The sequence below is a fragment of the Trichomycterus rosablanca genome, chromosome 3 (assembly GCF_030014385.1).
Source record: "Trichomycterus rosablanca isolate fTriRos1 chromosome 3, fTriRos1.hap1, whole genome shotgun sequence".
Classification (NCBI taxonomy): Eukaryota; Metazoa; Chordata; class Actinopteri; order Siluriformes; family Trichomycteridae; genus Trichomycterus; species Trichomycterus rosablanca.
The window spans coordinates 9,022,838-9,047,394 of record NC_085990.1 but is presented as its reverse complement, the minus strand read 5'-3'; the positions used below and the strand labels follow the sequence as shown (position 1 = coordinate 9,047,394).

General features: G+C 40.0%; 1 protein-coding gene across 1 annotated transcript in view; it reads right to left on the bottom strand.

Moving 5' to 3' along the window:
• Nucleotides 1-23,583, bottom strand: part of LOC134310257 (lysophosphatidylcholine acyltransferase 1) — a 28,293-nt gene extending 4,710 nt beyond the window's left edge. The window contains exons 1-11 of the mRNA XM_062991805.1: nucleotides 23,461-23,583; nucleotides 10,548-10,687; nucleotides 9,333-9,547; nucleotides 8,494-8,606; nucleotides 7,601-7,661; nucleotides 5,650-5,708; nucleotides 3,858-3,892; nucleotides 2,990-3,044; nucleotides 2,642-2,724; nucleotides 1,366-1,491; nucleotides 287-440 (exon numbers count right to left, since the gene is read on the bottom strand). Of these exons, the coding sequence (XP_062847875.1) occupies nucleotides 287-440; nucleotides 1,366-1,491; nucleotides 2,642-2,724; nucleotides 2,990-3,044; nucleotides 3,858-3,892; nucleotides 5,650-5,708; nucleotides 7,601-7,661; nucleotides 8,494-8,606; nucleotides 9,333-9,547; nucleotides 10,548-10,687; nucleotides 23,461-23,583 (1,164 nt within the window). The remainder of the gene's footprint in view (nucleotides 1-286; nucleotides 441-1,365; nucleotides 1,492-2,641; nucleotides 2,725-2,989; nucleotides 3,045-3,857; nucleotides 3,893-5,649; nucleotides 5,709-7,600; nucleotides 7,662-8,493; nucleotides 8,607-9,332; nucleotides 9,548-10,547; nucleotides 10,688-23,460) is intronic.
• Nucleotides 23,584-24,557: the final 974 nt, after the last annotated feature.

Genomic DNA, 24,557 nt, shown 5'->3' with positions numbered 1-24,557 from the left:
TCTATTTTTTGTACTGAGTGCTGTACTATCCCTTTGCTGCTGCAACAATGTGAATTTCCCCATTGTGGGACTAATAAAGGATTATCTTATCTTATAAGGGCCCTGCTCAAGGGCCCAAAAGTGGCTGCATGGCATAGCTGGGATTTTAACGCTCAACCTTTCAGTTGACAGCCCAAAGCTTTACCTACTAGGCTACCACTGTCCCAAAATACTCAACAGCTACACGTTGGCAAATCTTTATTTATAACTAGAATAAAAAAAAAATAAGAGACAAGTAATGGTGTACCTCGTCGAACAGCGCGAACATGTCCCGGAGCACGTCTGAATTCGGCAGATTCAAGAAATTAGCAAACTGCTCCACATTCTGTTTCTCTCCCTTTAGTTTCCTCGCTCTCTGACTGTAATCGTCCAGCATCTTCTCACTGTTCTTCTGCTTTAACCTGAACCCACCATGTAGGTAACAGAAGGAGAGGAGCGAGTGGTTAGTGTTAGTCACTATTCAGTGAGGTCACCGGCTCAAATTATGCGAGAGAAAACAGTGCCTATAAACCAAAGCCACAAAGGTCACCTGACTTGTCAAGATTGTAACGCTGACTGGCCGATGTCACTAAGAATATACATTTTTTGGTGCTTTACAGCGGCCCAAAATTTAAAAATCACTATAATGTACAACACGCATAAAATCTCAAGTCTATAGAGGAAAACTTACACGCTTTGGGCGAGTCAGAATAATATAAACAGGTAAAGCCTGCACTCTAGAGTGATCTCACAAAACCCTTAAAATCCAAATATGCTGCACTTTGATGCCACCTAGCGGTGCAATGCTTGTTGTTTTTTTAGGAGTTTGCCACATTAGCTATGCACATTTGGGTAATGTCAATCCCCCCCATCGACCAATAACAAATTAAACATGAAGTCATCGACTATACAATTCATCCCAAAGATGTTCAGTTTGCTGAAGGTAAGAGCTCTGTGCTTACTTTGTGCCAATAGGTTCTAACATGACAGTTTCTCTTGGCATACAGAGCAAATCATTTTTCAGTTGTATTGATTTATACAACTGTTAGCAAAAAAGGTGCTAAAAACCTGAATTCAATATTAAAAAGGGGTTTTTATATACTTTGGCCATGTAGTGTGTAAAAAATTATCTGAAATAAAACAGGAATAAATTATTTGGTGAGCCAAGATTATTACACTAGCGCCATGTTAGTATAAATAAAATACTTTGTACAGTAGTGTTTACGACTATGGCTGATAAGTTAGGTGCAGATAAAGCTGCTCACTGTATTAATAGCATAAAAACTCTTACTACTACTACTTACTTTTTTTCAGTGTGGTGTGTGTGCATGAGAGAGAGAATCTTACCCCAGTCTTCTGACCAGTTTGGCAAACTCGAGTAGACTAGTGTCCACTGGCAGCCTGAGCTGGCCTTCTGCCATCGCCAACTGGCAGTCCTCAAACGAATAATCTGTTACGGGGACCTGCAGTGCTCTATACACACACACACACACACACACACACACACACACACACACACACACACACACACACACACACACATTATACAATATGATAAGTGTAAAAGACCTCACATGGATTTTCAGATGTCAATAAAATGTTAAACAAACATGAATGGTTTAATTTTATGAACAAACATATTTATATGTTACTGTTAAATTGTTTACATTAAATTATTATTTACTTTCTTTTACTTTCCAACTTCTCTTGCTATGTGAACTTATATTTATAAAATCAATATCAGAAAGTTTAGATGATAGATTATTCATCAACGTGATCTGATGCCATTTTTAAATTCTGATTTATTTTGTCTCCATGGGCGGTTGAGAATTTCAAGGTTTAATATACAGTATTCTTTTGGAATACGTTTTTCTTATTGATAAAAGAACAAGTGCAGATTTGACATGAACAGTATTATTGCACTAGATCAATAAAATTACATTTTAATTATAATGACTTGAATTTATAATGACAAATAAAAGTTAATTTGAGTATTTTCTTTATATATTATTTTTGACGTTTGCAAACACTGCATGTTGACTGATGTGTTGGCGCCCTCTTGTGGATTTAAACCAGATTAAAAATAACCTTTTGCGAAGTTAGGACACCCCCGATTTAATTCCATATTCAGTTATTTTCAAAAATAAAAATAAGTTTAACACGTTTTCTACAAAAAAAAAAACCCATCGTTTTTATGCCCATTTTAATGTAAAGATGCAAACTGTTTGCAGAATTTCGTAAAAAGTGATAAAAGTAAAAATAAAAGTGTGACTGCAAACCGCATACTGTTTTTAAAATAGTATTTCACAGCAGTGCTTGGTAATGTTACTATACAGAAATGCTGGTTGGTACAGAGCCTCTGGTGTGAGAAGAAACTCACACTTGTGCTAACTGTTTAACCAGACAGTAGGTGTAACTATAAAAAGTGACGCTGTCATTCAGTCATTACTCATTGCTGATTCAGGTCTCTGTGTTGTTGGTGAGTGCTGATGATGAATCAAGTCCTCCAGAAATTTAGGAGTTTTTTTCTTTTTTAATTAAAGCTAAACTGTAGCATATTGCACCATTAATTTAGTTGTGTGTGTGTGTGTGTGTGTGTGTGTGTGTGTGTATAAAGTCATACTTTGCCATGATGCGTCTGACATTCTGAGCAAACAGTTGCGGGTTCCTCGTCTCCTCTTCACTGGGAGTGTAGATTGGCAAGAACTGAAACAACACAGATACACACATCCACCCTGCTGTTACAGAGTAGAAGAAGTGTGCACTCACGCAAAGAGCCCATTAATATTGAGGAGTTCAAATGTTTTCACTGCTAGTGACACTGAAGTGTTTTAATAATAAACCTGAGCCAGGAAATGGCTGGGCTTTGGCATTTGCTCTATACTGATAAACGTTTGGAAAAAGGAAGCGTGTGAGAATGAAACGGAGGAATCAAGCTCTTTAGAACAACAACAAAACAAAAAAAACTCACCTCAATCTCAAAATCGTTGTGAAACTGGCACAGAGTCAGCCACAGGATCTTAAACCTGACAGAAGAAAGAAGATCAAGTTCAGGGACAGCGTGTGTACTCTTCTTTTTAACTTCCCACAAAGCCATGCTTCTAAACCTATAGCTGAGGTCAAACGTTTACAAGGACATGGATCTTATGCAAACATCTGGACATCCTGAGTCAAATTCCACTCAGTATTAATTTCTAGAGTGAAACAAGTTCATATCCAGTTCCCGGTTGTGAATCTACTGCTGCTTGCACAACACCTGATCTGATCAATGATGGCCAGATCACCACACCCATCGAAGCGTGTTTAATCTCTGGCAGCATCTGATCACCTGCCTATGCTGGTTTCCATAAAGAGCCATACAGCGTACAGAAAGCCATGCAAAGCTCTACGTGACTCCTTTTGCAATGCACAGCCACCCCATCCCATGCAATTTTGCACTGCAGTGACCCCAGAGGTTTGCATTAGAACTATTATGGCCAAGAAGGCACTCAGCACTTCCCCCTTTCTTACTGGACAGCAGTGGATTCCTGTCCTGTCAGCAACAAATAATTAAAGCGGTATCCATATACTTTTGGCTATGTAGTGAGTGTCTCTTCACTTACAGAAAACAGGCACAGAAAGGCCATAACATCATGAAGTAAGCTGTCTGAAGCTGACTGAAATCTCTCAAGTTTCCCCCAAAACTTTAAATCCCATTTTCTCAGAACTTCTAATCCCCAAGTCTGAACCATCGAAGATCAGTTCCAGGGGTGTAAGTCCTTTGTGGAGATCAGGTTTAGCTTAGCAGGAGTTAAAGGTAAAGTCAGTAGTTGAGCTATAAATAAAAAGTCAGTACTTACGCTCCAGGCCCCTGCCATGTCCATGTGATGGTGTCCTAAATTAAATAAGAAAAATCAGTCAGTTTTTTGTTGCTCTGAAGTACTGCAAAGAAGACAAATGTTTAAAAAAAGCTGTATTTAAGGTATTAGAAAACAATATGGGTGGATCGGTCTGTCACAAGGTCGACTGGGGTGCTAATATGTTTGCCCTTCCTCTAAGTACTTATAATCCTGGCCTATAATTTATTTACTTAAATCAGTGGTTCTTATGCTTGGGGTCAGAACCTTATGGCTAGTTCACACTACACAATTTTTGCCCTGATCTTCGCTCAATTAGATTTGCTGGCTTGGGAGCAACTCGGCATTTGCTCAGCGGTCGAAACTCAATCACTGTGTGAGAACTACTCAACAACTCGATCCGAGCGACTGAAGAGTAACTTGTCAAATATCTGGATCTAAGTCGCCCAACTGGCAATGAGTGCTATGTCGAACAGCCAATGAGAACGCAAGATACAGTGTGAGGGGAAACGCAGGGGAGGAGTAGTAAAAAGGTGGGACAGAGGCATAATATAGTTTATATCAGAATACATCAGCACACACACATTTTACAGTATTTTCTGACCTTATCGTTCTCTACAAAACATAACACCAATGTTGCATTGAAAAAATATTTATTAACCTCCAACTCACAATAGAACAATCCATGCTGTTCGGGTAGCCAAATCCACTCACATTCATTTATTTTTTCTCCTTGATTTTACACTGCACATCATTGGTGATAGATGGTGTAGTGTGAAACCCCCCAATCGGCCAATCAGTTGTGTAGTGTGAAAGCCACACTGACTTAAAGACTCCTGATTACAAGAGATCCAGTTGTGTAGTGTGAACTCGGCATTAAGTGGAATTGCAGGACAGATAGTTTTGCGCATGCTTTCAGAATTCAGTTATTATTATAAGGTTTTATTATTTGAACATGAGCAACATGAAAGTGTGTTTCGCTCTTTAATCTGTGGGTTCAATGAAACATTTTAATTCACATAAGGAAAAACAGGAAAGAAAATGAACTTGGACAACACAGGGTGAAATGAGCAGTGATTCCAATGAGACCTAAAAAAATAGATTTCCACAGCCAAAATAAAAGAGACACAATTTTACAACAAACTTTGGATGAACCATGTTAGTAGGTATGTACAGATGTAAATGAGACTTTTGTTCAGAGCTGCTGGATGAGCACAGGTATCAAATTGCACTCGCTTTATTGGCTGCTTGTTTATCAGCACGTTGTCCACACCAGGTAAAAAACAATGGGTCAGAGCAAGGACAGGAGACGTGTCCTGAACTGACATCTGACGTCAAGTTCTGAGTAAAATATGCACTGATTGACAAACGAGTTACACTGTTTGATCCATCCCATCTTCATGAATTAATTATTTGGCAAAGCTAACAGAACAGTTTCCATTACCTAGCAACCAGCGTTCAGCGGAGTGATACATGTATGGTAGGAAAAAAAAAAGGGCCGTTATCAGATAGAGCTTTACTTAAATACAGATTAGCGAGTCAGAACTACTTGTTGACAGAATCAATCATGTATATATTTTTTTCAAGACATTTGTGGGTGTGATTTGGTTTTGCATATTAACCACACTGCGGATTCAAGTCATGAAGTGACACTGCTGGCAACAGAACAGAATAAAGATCAAAAAAGGACGAACAAATATACTTTGGGTGTTTGGGCCCCTAAAATGTAAAGCAAAGATTAAAACCCACAATGTTTTCATCCTCTTAGAAAAGATTTAATTTGATTATTCCTTACCAGTTGATTTGGGTAGCGAATAACAACTGGTTGGACAGGCACAGCTGGAATAAATGCACCTGTGGGAGAAAATACAAGCAAAACAAAAACACAGACATCAATATGATTTATTCCTGTATAATCTGGGCTGCCTTTAACATGAACAGGATTAATATATATATGAGCATTAATCAGATTACCAGGTTCACATGCACGTTAATAATATCATTATGAGAACTCTTATACCAGTCCAGTCAGGTCAGTAAAGCCAGTTTGGTCCAGTCAGTCCAGTCTGGTTTGTCCAGTCTGATCCAGTCATATACAGTTTTGCTTTAGATGTTGGTTAGAAACATCAAACTGCTTCATTGAGGGTGCTCGGTGGTGCAGCTGTCTCTTAAAAAGTTCGAATCCAAACTCTGCTATTGGCTGTCTAGGCACCTACACAGACATGATAAGCTATGTCTGAGAGCAAAGCCTAAGGAATTCCTCATTACTGCTGCAATTATATCATCTGCTGGCTAGTTGAAAGCACTGCACAGTGATGGTGAATAATGGAGAGCAGTGCATGATGCTCCATGTGTAATATTGATCCCTGTGTGAATCTGTGTCATTGAGGTGAAAAAGAAGCTGCCACTGCACACGTGTCGGAGGATGTGTGTATATGGCAGGGCCCTCCTCGGTCAGGGGTTGGGGTCTTCAGCAATACATGAGATACAACTGGGGAACTGGATATGACTGGATTGGGGGGAAAGGAAAAAAAAAATGTTGAAATAAAATGGTTAACCAGGTTGGTGTAATTATTTCTTTCATTACAACACTGCAGTGCTGCAGCCATAATCAGACTACAGATCAGAACCCACATGATGCTGATCTGAAATGCAAATACTTGAATAAAAAGATCATTAGTCAATCATTAGCAGTGTCAGAGTCACAGACAACTAAAAAAAGTAGTTTATGTAAGGTTATGTTGATCAGAACTTTTGAATTCAGAAGACTTTGTGGCTCTTCGCTCTCCCATGTTTGACGGTTTGACTGTCGGGCACTTTGATATAGTGAAAGGGGGGTGGGGGTTGCCTGGGGCTAAACATATATCCTTTTTACAGACTGAAATTTACATTTACGCTGTGATGCGTTTGTTTTTGAACACTCACGTCATATGATTGGTCCACTGGATCTGCCAGAGCGCCAACATGCCTAATTTGCATAAAATTAAATATGAAAGGATAGAAACGTTCACCTGCTGCTTTGTCTGTCTTCTGCTCAAACGTTCATTTTTTATATCTACAATAGAGCGATATCATGCTTCAAACTGCTTCACTGATGCAGCGTCCTAAATTACAGGGTAGTGCACTACATGGCAAAAAGTGTGTGGACACCGTATTCGGTTATGAAGTTTATAGTGTATGCTGTGCCAACAAGGTGATAGTCGAGTGTCTATATACTTTTGCGTATGTGGGCGGCACGGTGGATCAGTGGTTAGCACTGTCGCCTCACAGCAAGAAGGTCCTGGGTGGGGTGGGGCGGTCCGGGTCCTTTCTGTGTGGAGTTTGCATGTTCTCCCAGTGTCTGCATAGGTTTACTCTGGGTGCTCCGGTTTCCTCCCACAGTCCAAAGACATGCAAGTGAGGTGAACTGGAGACACTAAATTGTCCATGTGTTTGATATAACCTTGTGAACTGATGAACCTTGTGTAATGTGTAACTACCGTTTCCTGTCATGAATGTAACCAAAAAGTGTAAAACATGACATTAAAATCCTAATAAACAAACAAACAACTTTAGCCTATGTAGTGTAAGTAAGAGAGAGAAGAAAATTACAGAATAGAAAATACTGCAGTAATGAGAGAGCAAAAATAGCTGTGTGGTCTAATGATTCCGTTTTTCAGTCACTGTGCAAACTGTCAAAAGAAAGAGGAAGTTTGTTTACACCCGGAGTGCATACACACATGCTCACTGCCCTGACAGATACAGACCTGGTTTAAATGTGATGAGACAGGACCTGTTGGTGCACGTTCCTTCAGGAAAGATCATTATCTGTAAATTAATAAAGCAAACCAATTACAAAATATTACAAACCCCCGTTCCAGTAATATGTGGACATTTTGTAAAATGTCAAAAAGCTAAATCTGTGATTTGTTAATACTCTTGAATGTTTATTGAACTGACGGAAGTACAAAAAAGATTTCCAATGTTTTTATATATCTTCATTGTATTTTGTAAGTATAAAGTTTTGAATGTGATGCCAGCAACACACTCCGATAAGAGTGAAAATTATTAAAACTACAGCATTTTGAAATACTCCACATAAGCAGGTGAATTTGTAACAGGTGAGGGAATCATGATTGGGTATAGAAGTTCTTAGGCAACGTTGCATGAGAAACAGTCATGCTACTGTGATAAATTTACCCACATGGGTTCAGGAGTCTTTCAGAAAACCATTGTGACTTATCAAAGTCCGCCGCTGCATTAAGAAATGTAACTGGAAACTATTACGCAGAGAGAAGGCTTTATATGCTGTGGTCAGACGAGTCCTTTCAGAAATGTAGTGTTTCTATAGACCACGAAAACATGACCAACACTTATTAACCAGATTATGTCTGATATATGGATGGGAAACCCCAGTGGACATAATGGACAGTTTGGAATGTGCTGCCACTACAAACACCAATATGTTGTCATGCATCTGCAAATTTTGCCAGTAGGTTTAAATGTGTTCAGTGCAAGACGGTGGCACAAGTGCAAGGTATTTAAACCGGCATTTCAGGAAAGAACCTGCTCAGCGTTTTTGAGCCTCTGACTCATGTAGAGGACGTGACTTAAATATCTGTTGGTTTAAGTGAGGAAGGTAAAGGAGATGGAACTCTACCTGAGGCCACGCCCCTCCAGACTGAGCTCTCCGTTTAATCTCCTCCACAGTTTTCCTGCGCGAGTCCTGATCTGACCTCGACACAAACACCGGTCTGATGTACTTAATCAGAGCTGAGAATGAAGAAAAAAAATATATTAGAAAATACTCAAACTATCATCAGACTTTCTCAATTTCAAATAATGTACTTTAATTTTTGTTTAACATATGCCAATTGTATTTTAGATATTAAGTTGGGACATGTGAAATGCTATTTATTTTCTACATCCCCTTTGATCTGAAGTAAATTGAAGTCAGCTTATTTATTTCTCCAGATCCGATGCCTGTTGGGACGTATTCTAACAACACTAAAGACGCCAACTAATCCAGATTCAAAAGCATTTTATGTTCTGCATGAACTATATGAAGCTTTTAGTAGGAACTCAGTTTGGACTGCAGGCCGTCCAGTCTAGCACCTAATGTTTCTTTTACACATGAGCGTATCATACTGCAGGGATATATTTTTAGAATGAGTAAACAGTTTTAAAATGTAAGAAATCTTGTCTTTATACAGTTGTGCTTTAAATACTGCTTTGGCAGTATTAAGATATGTTTTGCTGCCAGTGGAACTGGAAGTGGACAAAATAATAGAAAAATGACCTAAAAATACAACAGTACCTGTTACAACAAAGGGGCTAGTTTTCAGATGACTAAACCAGACTAAAGTTAAACTTTAATTTATCTCTAAGTTGTGTCCATCAAAAGTGGCTGATTGAGATGACATGAGCTTAGGGAAATGTAACAAAGCATTAACTGCACATATATTTTTAAGCCTTGAATATTTTTATGTGATTACTTACTTCCCCAAAGTGGGATGTCCTTGCTCTCAGCCTTCATGACTATAGAGGCCATTGTCATGGTAACAGGAATGGCATCGAAGTATGAGGAGTGCGGGGCAAGCGTGAGAATGGGTGCCTGAGCTGGCAGTGCCATCTGACCTTTTACCCGAATCCAATGGAAACCGCCCGCGAACCACATGGCCCGCATGATGAGACGCAGGACAACGTCCACTGCCCTGAGAAGAGACGAGGAACAAATGACGTTAGAAGTGTAAGACGGTTAGACGGCATGGACATGAGGTGTGATAGCTCTAATGATGCTGATGTAAGAGTGGGTCTGCGTGTGTGTGTGTGAGAAGTGTAACAAAAAAGGAAACCCAAAACAGAATTAAAACAAATAAAATAGAAATATTAGAACATCTAAAAAGTGTATTGATTTTTATTGGGCTGTATATGATTGGAAAAAATTTAAGTCAGATAAGTTTCCACCTATTATGATACAAAGTAAAGAGGTCCACTGATAACCTCATGAGGAGTTCTTTCTAGATTGTGTTTGAGGTGTTGTAGTCATGTTCTACATAGGGTTCCAGCACAGTGTTGGTGGTGCTTTATGAAAAGGTGAGTTAGGAAAGTTCGGAATGTCCCAAAGAGTGATAAAAGAAAATATGGAGTGTCCACTCTTTAAAGAGAACATGTGTATTGCTATTCAGTTGGAGCACTGTCAGGTTGTGATCCAAAATTTCAGACACAAATGTCGACTGTCTTCGGTTGTAGCCAATGAGCAGGTCACATACTGTACTTCAACACCACTGATCCTCAGCTGATAGAAGACTTTTAGCTTCATAGAACCGATTCTGTCAATTTGATTCCTCTTTGTTCACAAACAAAGTTTAGTTCAGCTGGAGATCGTGGTGCCACTTTATGTTTCACCTGCTGTTCCACACAACCAAACCTTTTTTGGAGGGCAGCGGTCTCATGCAAATTTCCCATTGTGCCCCCCTGCAGCCATCCTCCTATAAACCGGAACACCAGTGTCGTGAACTGCTTGGGCACAAAAGCAACATGTGGTGCAGATGTGCTTGATACACCTTAGATAACTCCAACCAAAGCTTTACCTTCACTTTGCCAAAAACAAGCCAAAACATGACCAGTTTTTTGCTGGCACGAGCAAACACTTACAACATCTGGATGGGGTTCTTCATAGAACTACTGGTGGAGATATGATACCATGCTTACCTCCTCCAGAAGCACTGGTGCTCCACGCTGGTCTCACTGCGACCTATGGTGGCGATGAAGGCAAACGGCCATGCTAACAGCATCATGAAGGCAGCGAAGAACAGCCGCACTGGAAACAGCGTCACAGTCATCACACCAAGCTGCATGCAAAAAAAAACAACAACCCCTTATTCAGTATTATTCAAATCAATTTACACTGATCATACTCAACTTAACTGATGGCTGACAAGTTGCAAACAAGTTGGAACAGGGCAGGAAAAGACAATGTAACCGTGGTAAACGTGCTCCTGTCCCAGCTAGATTTGAAGAGAAGGAAAATACTGAATTGGTTTGTGGTACAAATTTAAATTCAATTCAGGTACTTTTAGGTCCCTAAATAGCACAATGCATTATAGCTACTGAAGTGCACTAGAAAGGGAACAGAGTGTGATTTGGGACATATAGTTAAAATTAACATAGAAAAGCTACTAAAACCTTTTTAATAATGGTACAAAGACCCAATTAAATCATAGCATTTTTATTTATCAATCAAACACAGAAGCCAGACGTTTTATCTTATCTATGAACTAGCGTCGAACACACACAGTTTATCCAGGGTCAATATTTACTTTACTGATAAAGCCACTATGCCAGTGATAAGCTTCTGATTACACATGATTCAAGCTGAAGGGTTTCAGATAACCTCAGGAAGACACAACAGCACAAAGTTGTCTTTAATTATTCCATAAACCTGCATTTACCCTGCACAGAGGTGCAGAACATTAACAGAGCAGCTTAATGCCCATCGACAAACACGTGCATGGAAATGGATTGTACTGAAGAGCGTGGTGAACTACTGTGTTGTTAATTCATCAGGTTTGTTTGTCAGGTCTGGTCTGGTCGACTGGCAGTGCTGTTGTTATGAAGGAGAAACAACTCGGCTGTAAAGCCGGACAACTTGTAAAACAACTAGCATGGCGCAAAGATAATCTGTCCTGAGCTACAACCCTTAAAAAGGGTCCATTCAGGGGCATCATGAATGAGGTTTCCTGACAAACCACAGAATGTTAAAACCACAGAAGTGTCAAATAAAGTGGTATAAAGAACACTGCCACTGAAACACGTTCATGTGAAGTCATGAAGACGAACATTTGCATGGCTTACTAAATTTAGAAGCGCTGTTTAGCTTGTCTTTCAACTAACAATTCTTTATTGTTGAACCAGGACACTCTTGGAAAGTCATGATTTTTGCAGTCATGCTTATTTTCAACTTTCTCCAGACATTATTCAATCAGAAATTATGTCTGACCATGCAGGGCTAGACCAGCACAGAGCTGTGACCTCAAACCCATCCGAAATATGGGGTGAACTGAAAAGACCAGTGAGAACCATAACCTAACATCAGCACTCAAGTTTAATAATGCTTCTGCAGCACAATGGAATTAAATCCCCACAGTCATGATCCAAAATGTTAAACAACAATTTCAAACAACACAACGCATTGTAGACACTGAGGAGCACTAGAGAGGGAACAGGTAGCTACCAGGAGCACTAGAGAGGGAACAGGTAGCTACCAAGAGCACTAGAGGGGGAACAGGTAGCTACTAGGAGGACTAGAGAAGGAACAGGTAGCTACAAGGAGCAATCGAGAAGGAACAGGTAGCTACAAGGAGCACTAGAGAGGGAACAGGTAGCACTAGAGAGGGAACAGGTAGCTACAAGGAGCACTAGAGAGGGAACAGGTAGCACTAGAGAGGGAACAGGTAGCTACAAGGAGCTATAGAGAGGGGGAACAGGTAGCTACCAGGAGCACTAGAGAAGGAACAGGTAGCTACCAGGAGCACTAGAGAGGGAACAGGTAGCTACCAGGAGCACTAGAGAGGGAACAGGTAGCTACCAGGAGCACTAGAGAGGGAACAGGTAGCTACAAGGAGCTATAGAGAGGGAACAGGCAGCTACAAGGAGCTATAGAAAGGGAACAGGTAGCTACAAGGAGCTATAGAGAGGGAACAGGTAGCTACAAGGAGCACTAGAGAGGGAACAGGTAGCACTAGAGAGGGAACAGGTAGCTACAAGGAGCTATAGAAAGGGAACAGGTAGCTACAAGGAGCTATAGAGAGGGAACAGGTAGCTACCAGGAGCACTAGATAAAGAACAGGTAGCTACCAGGAGCACTAGAGAGGGAACAGGTAGCTACCAGGAGCACTAGATAAAGAACAGGTACCTACCAGGAGCACTAGATAAAGAATAGGTAGCTACCAGGAGCACTAGATAAAGAATAGGTAGCTACCAGGAGCACTAGAGAGGGAACAGGTAGCTACCAGGAGCACTAGAGAGGGAACAGGTAGCTACCAGGAGCAGTAGATAGGAAACAGGTACCTACCAAAATGTAGTTTGAAGCCTTCTTAAAGTTAAGGCTGAAAGACAACTAAGCTCATACTGCTGCCAATTGGGTTTAAATGAGATATCTGTGTCCAGAAATAACTGGTCATGCAGTGCATGTATTTTTCAGCTGTGGGTTTGCCTGATCAATACTGCGTTGTGTCACTGTAATACCCAGCATGCTTTAACCGCTGGAAATCCTGATCACATCCACTCGCTCGTCTTGTTGGCACAGTTCTAGCAGATCATCAGGGTATTAATACTACCGTAGGTTGCAATGTGAGATGTGTGTAAACAATGGAGGGTGTGAAGGGACTGGGTGTGGAGTGTCACATCTGAGTCTGCGCTCCAGTAACTCAAGATCACTAGTAACCCGTCCTTATTGGCTACATTTACAAGCTGTATAAAAAATCGTAGCTTAATCTGACATTACGCACACACCTAGGAGGAATACATGGTTCATTTAAAGTCCAGCTGAATGAAGATTGTATTTAATTGAATGAGGAAGGTAATCCCTTAAATAATCCATCAGGAATAATAGGCATGTGAACTTGTGGATTTGATTACACACTTAATCAGATTCAGTGCTGCACTCTGCGCATGTGTGTTTGTGTCTTGATGCAGAAAACACACACACACATACACAAGTCCTAAGAGGAAACAGCTCACATTACACATTTTAAAAGCTGATAAAATCTGAGCGCTTTGTGCACCAGTGTGGACAGCATGCACACATCTAACAAAGACACATCGCCGAGCTACGCATACAGACCGATACTATAGCAAGCTGCTGTAATCACATCACATTTACTTATTCATGTTTTTACACACTTTGGTTACATTCATGACAGGACTGGTCGTCACTGGTTACACAAGATTCATCAGTTCAAGTTTAATGTCAAACACAGTCATGGACAATTTTGTATCTCCAATTCACCTCACTACATGTCATCGGACTGTGGAAAAGAAACGGAGCTCCCGGAGGAAACCCACACAGAGAACATGCAAGGAAGTACTCTGATCGCTCCACCTAGGAATCGAACCCAGGACCCTCTTGCTGTGAGGCGACAGTGCTACCCACCGTGCCACCATGCCGCCCTGGGAATAACAAATTCATTCCTATTTAACATGTGTTCTTCTGAAGCTGCATCAATTACGTCTCGATCAGATTTGGCCGAAGCATACAAACATGAACCCACTACACTGTTAAAACAGGTTCAGGTGCTTCAGCCACACCCATTGCTAACGGGTGTAAAAATTAATACATTATATAAATAACAGGCGTCCAGTTTGGTGCCAAAAATGTACTTTTCCTCTGTGGAGAAACAAACAGTCTATTAAAACATGGTTTGACAAGTTTGGTATGGAGAAACTTCAGAGCGTTGTACATTGACCCAAATTCAAAATCAGTGAACACTTGAGACATCAGCACCTGACCTTAAAAATGCTTTTTTTGACCAGCTGGGCACAGACTGATTGTGGGCCAATATACTAACTTCATATTAATCCCTAGGGTTATTTTATTAACAAGCTTATGATTATGAAATAAAAGGTGCCCACACATTTTATTTTAACGTCATGTTTTACAGATTCATGACAGGACATGTAGTTACTCATTACACAAGATTCATAAGTTCAAGTTTAATGTCAAACACAGTCACTGACAATTTAGTATCTCCAGTTTACCTCACTTGCATGTCTCTGGACTGTGGGAGGAAACCGGAGCTCCAGGAGGAAACCCAGACATGGGAAGAACTCCACACAGAAAGGACCCAGAACACTCCACCAGGCAATCAAACCTAGGACCTTCTTGCTGTGAGGTGACAGTGCTACCCAGAATGGGCACAAATTCCCAAAGATATATTCCAAAATCTTGATATGAACCATCCTAAAAAAGAGTGGAGGTTGAAATGAAAAGGGACACCTCCATGTTAATGGTCATTATTTTAGAATAGAGTTTTCAACAAGCTTATGCTCAGCTGTCCACCTACTTTTGACCATAGTGTACTATGCAATACACTTCAGAGCAATCTTTTTCCACTTGTGCTTTTGTTTCTGTATCATTTGGACCAAAAAAGTTTGGTACTTTTTTGGGCACGTGTGAAAACAGTTCTGAGCCTGGCAGACACCCAGGTACCAGAGTCTAGTTGATACTGAAGATCTAGAATCCTGTGCAAATAAGCTTGGATGTGAATAGTGCGTTAAAAAAAATAAAATAATAATATATATATGGTCCAGTAAACAGGAGCAGAATCTGTGCTTGGCTGAACGATTCACATTTGTATTTCAAGGTTCACATTGGTAGGAAACAGGATGCTGTGATCAGTAAATAAAAAATAAAATGGAGACCAATATCTTCTATTCAGTCTTCAATAACACATAATGACTTTGATACACCTGGACTGAGGGGAAAAAAATACTATAACAAATTTTCATATACTTATTCTATGCAAGCACACTGATCTCACTGAAAGGTTTCACCTGAACAATTCAGTGGTGAGCAAAGTAAAATAAATAAATAAATAAATAAAATCACAAGACACACACAGTGAATCCCATTGTTGTGCAATCAACCCAGGGTTTCAGAAGGAAGGCCCGTGCTTGAAGAATCAATCCAGGGTACGACCCAAGTCTTTAAGCTGCAGTGAAACTCTTTCCAATCAGCATGGAAACTTTCACTTACAGACTGTTGAGTCTACAGTGAACATAAACAGTTGTCACGAACACAGCCAGCGTCTGCCCACAGAGTTGAGGTCAAACGTTTACTTACATGTGTCATTTCTGAAGCTGCTTTTTTAATCTGTGAATGAACGATTAGATCTTTATTGTCCTACAAAACCTTTTAGTAACAAATGTACATCGGCCACAAGCTCATTGGAGATCCCATATGATGTTTTCAGCTATAACAGAACACTTCTCAAAAGACTTTGAAGTATGTATGTGAGAATTTGTGCCCATTAAGTCAATAGTGCATTTGTATGGTAAAGAAAGCCTCAATTGATGTTCCAGCTCAATCAAAAGCTGTTTTAACAATCAGTTAAACTATGGCAAGCTAAGGTCCACTCGAGTTTAGAAACGCCCAGAGGAAATGATGACACTGCCGGTGTGCACACAGGGAAATGAGAGATCAGAGAATTAGGCAACAAGAGGAAAAAAGTTGCTGCTGGTGTGAACACAGGTTCAGACTAAAATACAAGCCTTTGCGATTTCACTAGGCCAGGAACATCTCTGAGCCATCCTTTCTAGACAATTTTAGGTTTTAAGAATATACATATATACATATATATATATATATATATATATATATATATATATATATATATATATATATATATATATATATATATATATATATACAGTGTATCACAAAAGTGAGTACACCCCTCACATTTCTGCAGATATTTAAGTATATCTTTTCATGGGACAACACTGACAAAATGACACTTTGACACAATGAAAAGTAGTCTGTGTGCAGCTTATATAACAGTGTAAATTTATTCTTCCCTCAAAATAACTCAATATACAGCCATTAATGTCTAAACCACCGGCAACAAAAGTGAGTACACCCCTAAGAGACTACACCCCTAAATGTCCAAATTGAGCACTGCTTGTCATTTTCCCTCCAAAGTGTCATGTGATTTGTTAGTGTTACTAGGTCTCAGGTGTGCATAGGGAGCAGGTGTGTTCAATTTAGTAGTACAGCTCTCACACTCTCTCATACTGGTCACTGAAAGTTCCAACATGGCACCTCATGGCAAAGAACTCTCTGAGGATCTTAAAAGACGAATTGTTGCGCTACATGAAGATGGCCAAGGCTACAAGAAGATTGCCAACACCCTGAAACTGAGCTGCAGCACAGTGGCCAAGATCATCCAGCGTTTTAAAAGAGCAGGGTCCACTCAGAACAGACCTCGCGTTGGTCGTCCAAAGAAGCTGAGTGCACGTGCTCAGCGTCACATCCAACTGCTGTCTTTGAAAGATAGGCGCAGGAGTGCTGTCAGCATTGCTGCAGAGATTGAAAAGGTGGGGGGTCAGCCTGTCAGTGCTCAGACCATACGCCGCACACTACATCAAATTGGTCTGCATGGCTGTCACCCCAGAAGGAAGCCTCTTCTGAAGTCTCTACACAAGAAAGCCCACAAACAGTTTGCTGAAGACATGTCAACAAAGGACATGGATTACTGGAACCATGTCCTATGGTCTGATGAGACCAAGATTAATTTGTTTGGTTCAGATGGTCTCAAGCATGTGTGGCGGCAATCAGGTGAGGAGTACAAAGATAAGTGTGTCATGCCTACAGTCAAGCATGGTGGTGGGAATGCCATGGTCTGGGGCTGCATGAGTGCAGCAGGTGTTGGGGAGTTACATTTCATTGAGGGACACATGAACTCCAATATGTACTGTGAAATACTGAAGCAGAGCATGATCCCCTCCCTCCGGAAACTGGGTCGCAGGGCAGTGTTCCAGCATGATAATGACCCCAAACACACCTCTAAGACGACCACTGCTTTATTGAAGAGGCTGAGGGTAAAGGTGATGGACTGGCCAAGCATGTCTCCAGACCTAAACCCAATAGAACATCTTTGGGGCATCCTCAAGCGGAAGGTGGAGGAGCGCAAAGTCTCGAATATCCGCCAGCTCCGTGATGTCGTCATGGAGGAGTGGAAAAGCATTCCAGTGGCAACCTGTGAAGCTCTGGTAAACTCCATGCCCAGGAGAGTTAAGGCAGTTCTGGGAAATAATGGTGGCCACACAAAATATTGACACTTCAGGAACTTTCACTAAGGGGTGTACTCACTTTTGTTGCCGGTGGTTTAGACATTAATGGCTGTATATTGAGTTATTTTGAGGGAAGAATAAATTTACACTGTTATATAAGCTGCACACAGACTACTTTTCATTGTGTCAAAGTGTCATTTTGTCAGTGTTGTCCCATGAAAAGATATACTTAAATATCTGCAGAAATGTGAGGGGTGTACTCACTTTTGTGATACACTGTATATATAAAACTCAAATGCCACTGAATATACAGGTCTGTCGTGAATTACATGCTGCTGGAATGTGGATGTACCACCTGTCTACAGTAAAGTGAGCTGTACATTGTTGAGCGCTTAAAGGTCGCCATCCAAAACTCTCCTAACTAGAGATGGGACGATCGATCGGCTATGAATCGGTATCGGCCGATTTTTAATCAAAATATGCTATCGGCGATCGGCGATATTTCCTAAAAGTAGCCGATCCGATCGTGTGATATATAAAGATCACGTTAAGTTAACAGCTCAGTGGATTGATCCGGACTTTGAGCTACGAAGCACCAACCATCACATCACCATTCATCAACAATCGTACAGAAACCACAGTGAAAGCTCTTCATGACCTAAAATAACATCATTAACGTTGTGCATCACACATACGATGTAATTTTGCTGATTGTAATATTTACTTTAAAAAGATAATTCAACCCGGTCACATCTGAGTCGATTCTATCAGCACGTTATATAAACTCCTGGTTCACTTTGGTAAATCGTAAGCGGTTCTTACTTGTGATGTAGATGAGAACAGAAAACGTTACAGAGCCAATCAGAGGCAAAAGTTTATTCATTACCAAATTCGTTAGTTCAGGATCATCTGCTGAACTTTTAGCTCCTTAGACGGAACGAGTCTGACGGTCGGTTACAGATCTGTGGTAATAGCAGTTTAATTAAGCTTTTTAATGAAGCTTTTTAATGTAAGAGAGTCACACAAAATGTTCTGTAGTAGTTGGTGTTTATTTAAAACCACGACATTTAATTAATAACAGTAAACACGGAGAGATAACTGAGAAGAGAAACTTACGCTTCGCGAAAAATGACTCGTGAATCAATGAATCACTTATAGCGATACAGTGAACAAAGCGTCTCTTCTAAAGGCGCACACACACACACAAACACGCGCGCGCTGCTCCGGTTTATCTTCACTGTGAGGCTCTTTTTAAGTTTATTTATTTTATTTACTGCTAACCCCCCCCCCCGATCGCAATCGGCTATCGGCTATGTCCCTGAAAGGAGATCGGAGATCGGAATCGGTGCCAAAAACCCCGATCATCCCATCTCTACTCCTAACGTATGTCTGTAGATAAAAAGGTAAGACATTAACTCAACAATACTGTACCCACTGTTAAGCATGGGTGTGGTACTATTTTTCTCTGGGGCAGTTTTGGTGACAATTGGTTTTTCCAGCAGAACAACATGCCAAAATTAGATCATTATGTTATTTTAAAATGACCACCCCACAGTCCTGACCACTTTGAATATATAAAATGTACAAAAAAACCATATGCCAAAAAAAGAGTTGGGTTAAACTGTATGGCCTGTTGCTGGTTTGAGTGAAGAGTAAAAGGACATAACCAAATAATATGAATGAAGTCTGTATATTTTTGATCTTTTGACCACCTTACAAGAACTGTTGCAGAAAACAGATAAAAACCCTAACATTGCCAAGACATGACTCTTGTTGTCTAATATCTATATATTTCTAGGTCACCTTTCTTTTCAATTAAACAAAGTAATGACTCCTTGAAAGCTGATCTCACACAGTCTAAACGTCCTCTGTGTACTGTGTTTACCACAAAGTGTACTGTGAAGTCATCTGATGAAATATTGTGGTTGACTAGACTACACATCACATCCTACTCTTTGCATGGAGGGACAAACGTGGCAAACAACCTCATCTCATGAAGAACTCATCCACATACAATCAGAATAAAAATCAGAAATCAGATATAAAAAAAGCTCTGATCATTAGACATGAAAGGTTCAACAAAGTGGACGCTTATTGACTTTACATGGTTGTTACTAAATACCTCAGAGAGGCACAGCTCCGAAAAAATACCCACAGAACTGATGAGCACCTCTATGATCCAGTCTAAACAAACAGCTTTACGCTGTAAGCTTCACAACACTAGAATCAATTCAGAGACTTTACAAATAGTGGAAAAAGCACAAATCCTGGAGCCCTGAGCAATGGAAAATGTTAAATTAAATGGTCCAACAAGTCAACTTCTACCGTATTTCCTGTGGTCGAATCTATGTTTAAAGAAAAAACACCGCGGTATAGAAAAAGCAGCTTCTTGTGGTTCAATAATTGTTTATGCAAACATAAAGCAATTGTACAAAACCTGGTGCATCATGTGGTGAAAACCCTGTTTCCATTTTGCATGATAACATGCCTAACCATACTGCTTAAATAATACAAGTATACAGTTTGATAAATTGTTTGCCATGTCACCATTAACCAACAAAGCCAACCTTCTACACTCAATTTGCCTCTCAGTAGATCAATCTAATCATCATTTTTTCTCATTACAGATCAATCCATTAATACAGTCTGCATCTTTACATCCATCTATCTCTTTTATCTGTACCTATATTCATCTGTCGTCATTGTATCTGTCTGCAGCAGTTTCTCTTACACCAGGTATCTTAAGTAAATCTGTCCATTTCTCTTAGTCTTTTGCTCTCCCTACCTATCCCTACAGCCATCTGAAAATCTACACATCTCCCAATTTTCCACACATCCATTCAAATATCCATCTACACAGTTATCCAATTATTGTCTACTTGGACATACGTTTATATCACCAATTAATTCCACATATATCTCCACATTTATCTTCATATCCATCGAACTTCCATCCATCCATCCATCTACCCCCCATCCCCACACAACAACCTAAATATCCAGCAAATACTTAGCACTGTCACCTCACAGCTAGCAGGTCCTGGGTGTGATCCCCAGTTGGGGCAGTTCGGGTCCTTTCTGTGTGCAGTTTGCATGTTCTCCCTGTTGTCTGCGTGGGTTTCCTCCAGGTGCACTGGTTTCCTCCCACAGTTCAAAGACATGTGAGGTGAATTTGAGACACTAAATTGTCCATGACTGTGGTTAATATAACCTTGTGAACTGATGAATCTTGTGTGATGAGTAGAGCTGGGCGGTTCCTGAATCACCCGGGTTAATGATTCGAATCTTTGTACTGAATCAGGAATCACGAATCCAAAATCTCAATTAACCTGGATCCTACGAGTCCTCTGGCTGGCTGCTGTTAAGTACACAAGGCGAGTGAGCAGACTCACCGAAACACCCTCATGGTAATTTTAAACCCTTGACCCATTAATATACCCATCTGATTGGTAGGTGAGTCCACCCCCCTCTCCCACATGATCAAGATTCCACTTAGAAAAAAGTGTCAACTTGTCACTGACAAGAGAAGTATGAGGTGCCAAGAGAATTAAGAGAGAAGGATTTATTTACAGCAGATGAGTGCACGGGAGACAAGTGATATTTGGATGCATTTTCATGCAGTAAATCAATTGCAATCAGAATGTCAGTACAAGTGACTCAACTGACCCAAGTGAACCGGATCACATTACAGATTAACCCGAGTCCATAAAATGAACCGAATTTACCACCACTAGTAATGAGTAACTACCGTTCTTGTCATGAATGTAAGTGTAAAATATGATGTTAAAATCCTAATAAACAAACACATTTATCCATAAGTCTACTCAAACATACATTAATATCACCATTTAATTCCACATCCATCTCCACATTTATCTTCACATCCATCTAACTATCCATCTACACATCTATCAGTCTCTCCACCTCCCCATTTATTTACACATCCATCACAACATCCATCTTTCCATTATCTGAATATCCATCTCATCCATTCACACATGCATCCCATCATCCATCTCAGAGCTCTATTAGCTATGGTAACTGCACAGTGTCTATCAATTCTGTTTCATTTTAAGCACAGAGGCAAAAGCAGAACTTCTAACCGTTAGTTCTATTTCTGCTTTCTGAAAGTTCCTTTTTTGACCAGAAGTCAGAGTTTACTTATAAGTAAAATCCTCCTAACGAGCTTAGAAGAAATCCAAAGCTAGCAACATTGAGCTAACGCTGTGTGAAAGGGCCTCAGTCAACGCGAACTTTAAACCAGTAACGCGTTTAAAACAGACAAAACACACAAAACCAACCATCGTCAACTTTATAGAATTTGTTCTCATATTTGTAAACCTAAACGTGAAATAAAGTGGTGGCTGTTTTATAAGTTAAGACTATAAGGACTTGGCTAATGCTAACTAGCTGTTAGCCTAGCATTAGCCACGTTGAAGTTGCTTGCACTGACAGTGAATGATGGTCAGATTGCGGTTAGGAAAATGCAACAAAACCTCACATGTGGCATATAAACCACGAGAATTACACAGTATACGTCTTTTATATGAAATAAAACTGCATTAACTTGCTTTAAGATGTTGCTGCATTCAAACAATACTTGTTGAGCTAGTTATTACATTTAAAGAAGAAATGTATTATTTTAACGTGGCGTTAGTTGTTAGTTTAAGGGACTTAACACGTCTTTGCTATGAGGAAAATAATCTTAAATGTACATTAATTTTTGATGCTTAGTGCCTGCACACATAAGTGTTTACTGCATTCATAAAACGTTTCTTGGCATAATGTGCAATGTTCAGTACACCTAAACATACAAATAAATCCTGTTGTATTTAAAGGAAGAGCATTTTTCATTTGATAACACTACTGCAAGCTAGCACTGATTAATTTAATACGCCACAGTCTATAACCATTTATAGTGAATTTGAGACGAGTGTTGCATTACGTTCTGCTGCATTTCAACGTGCCACCTAATGCCCTTTCAAATGTCAAAACCTATTAGAGTAAAAAGCAGTACATTTTATTTTTAAAACAAAACACGCAAAATGAACTGCTATGCACCATACATATGACTGCATTCAAAGCAATAGAGTAGTAACCTGTTGGATAACCTCATGACTGTATTTACTTTTAGATTGGGTCTCATTCAACTAAAAAAAAGCTCGGGCTTTCTCTTCGCACTAGCAAATAACCACAAAATGTGAAACCATGCAATGCTCAGATCGCCAAAAAAAAAAAAAAAACTTAAAACAATAGATTTTGCATTTTTGCATTCAAATTATGATACTTTCTGAATATGGCAGTTGTAGCCTAGGCTAGTAAGCAGAAGGCTGCTGCTTCAAACCCCATCACTGCCAGGTTGCCACTGTTGGGCCCTTGAGCAATGCCCTTAACCCTCAATTGCTTGGACTATATACTTTACGTCACTTTGGATAAAAGCGTCTGCTAAATGCTGACAATCTAAATGTAAATGTAATTATCTGTAAACAACATATTTTGCAATTAAACAAATCTTTATAAGTGAAAACAAGGCAGCCATCCTGGTAAGTAGCAGCCAACCCAATGCATGTACATGTGTTACATGCATTTCTAAATAAATTAAAAGGTTAAATACTATGCGTATGCCATACATAGGGCTCCTATTGTATCGCAAGAAAGATAATTGTGTTTATTAATAAATTTTAAGACACGACAGTGCAACACGTTTTCTGCTAATGCTGAATCCGCGTTGCATGGAGCAAATTGAGTATTTGCGGTTGGGCATGAATTCACTGCACGTGTATGAAGAAATGCATGATTCAAAGCAGCACAAATGCAACATGTAGGTACTCACCTGGAGTTTTTGGAAAGGAGTAAATCTCAACTTGTACACAAAAGGGTTTTTGAGAGGGAGAGCCAGCTCCTTCTCTCCATCCTCTCCATCCATTCCGCACCGCCTCCTGTTAGGAAGCCTCATCTTCAAAAACAGACACAGCCAACTGATCTAGACTCTCAGAAATATCCCTCTATTCTTCGCTGTTTTTCACTGTTGATATTATCTGTTGGTGCTCGCAGGTGACGGTGGATCGGACGTTAATCGGATCATGTGTTTCTGATCCCGCTGGATTATCGCACAGCGCGCAAAATCTGGCCTGGGGTAAAGGGAACAAACTGCGCCTGCGCCACTCGTGTAAAAAGCGGCCCGAAAAGAAAGTGCGCATGCGCATTGGCTGTGGGTAAGTCTCAAATTGAATTGAAGACATTTTGGCGTTGTCGGACAAGTGTAGCAGAGTTTGATGTTCACCTGTTCACTATCCCTATACGCTGTTGAATAAAAGTGACTCTTTTGCTAATTGGTTGTCCCCATCTATCTCTGAAGGCAAAATATTGTCCGATATTGTGCCAAAATCAATTGAACTTTAAACCAGTAACGCGTTAAAAACAGACAAAATCAACCATCATCAACTTTATAGATTTTTTTCTTATATTTGTATATCTGGACGCTAAATAAAGTGGGGGCTGTTTTATAAGACTATAGGAACTTGGCTAATGCTAACTAGCTGTTAGCTTAGCATTAGCCACGTTGAAGTGGCTTGCACTGACAGTGATTGATGGGCAGATTGCAGTTAGGAAAATGCAACAAAACCTCACATGTTGCATATAAACCCCGAGACGAGAATTACACACGATACCACTTTTGTATTAAATACTGACAAAGACATTTTGTCGTTGTCATACAAGTGTTGCAGGGTTTGATGTTCACTTGTTTACTATCCCTATACTTTTCCCCGCTGTTGAATGAAAGTGACCTTTTTGCTGGTCGAGTGTACCCATCTATCTCTGAAGGCAAAATATTGTCCAATATTGTGGCAAAATATTGTCCAATATTGTGGCAAAAATCATGTTTCCTTCATCACCACATCTGTTTAAAATGGTTGGTACGAGCCTTTG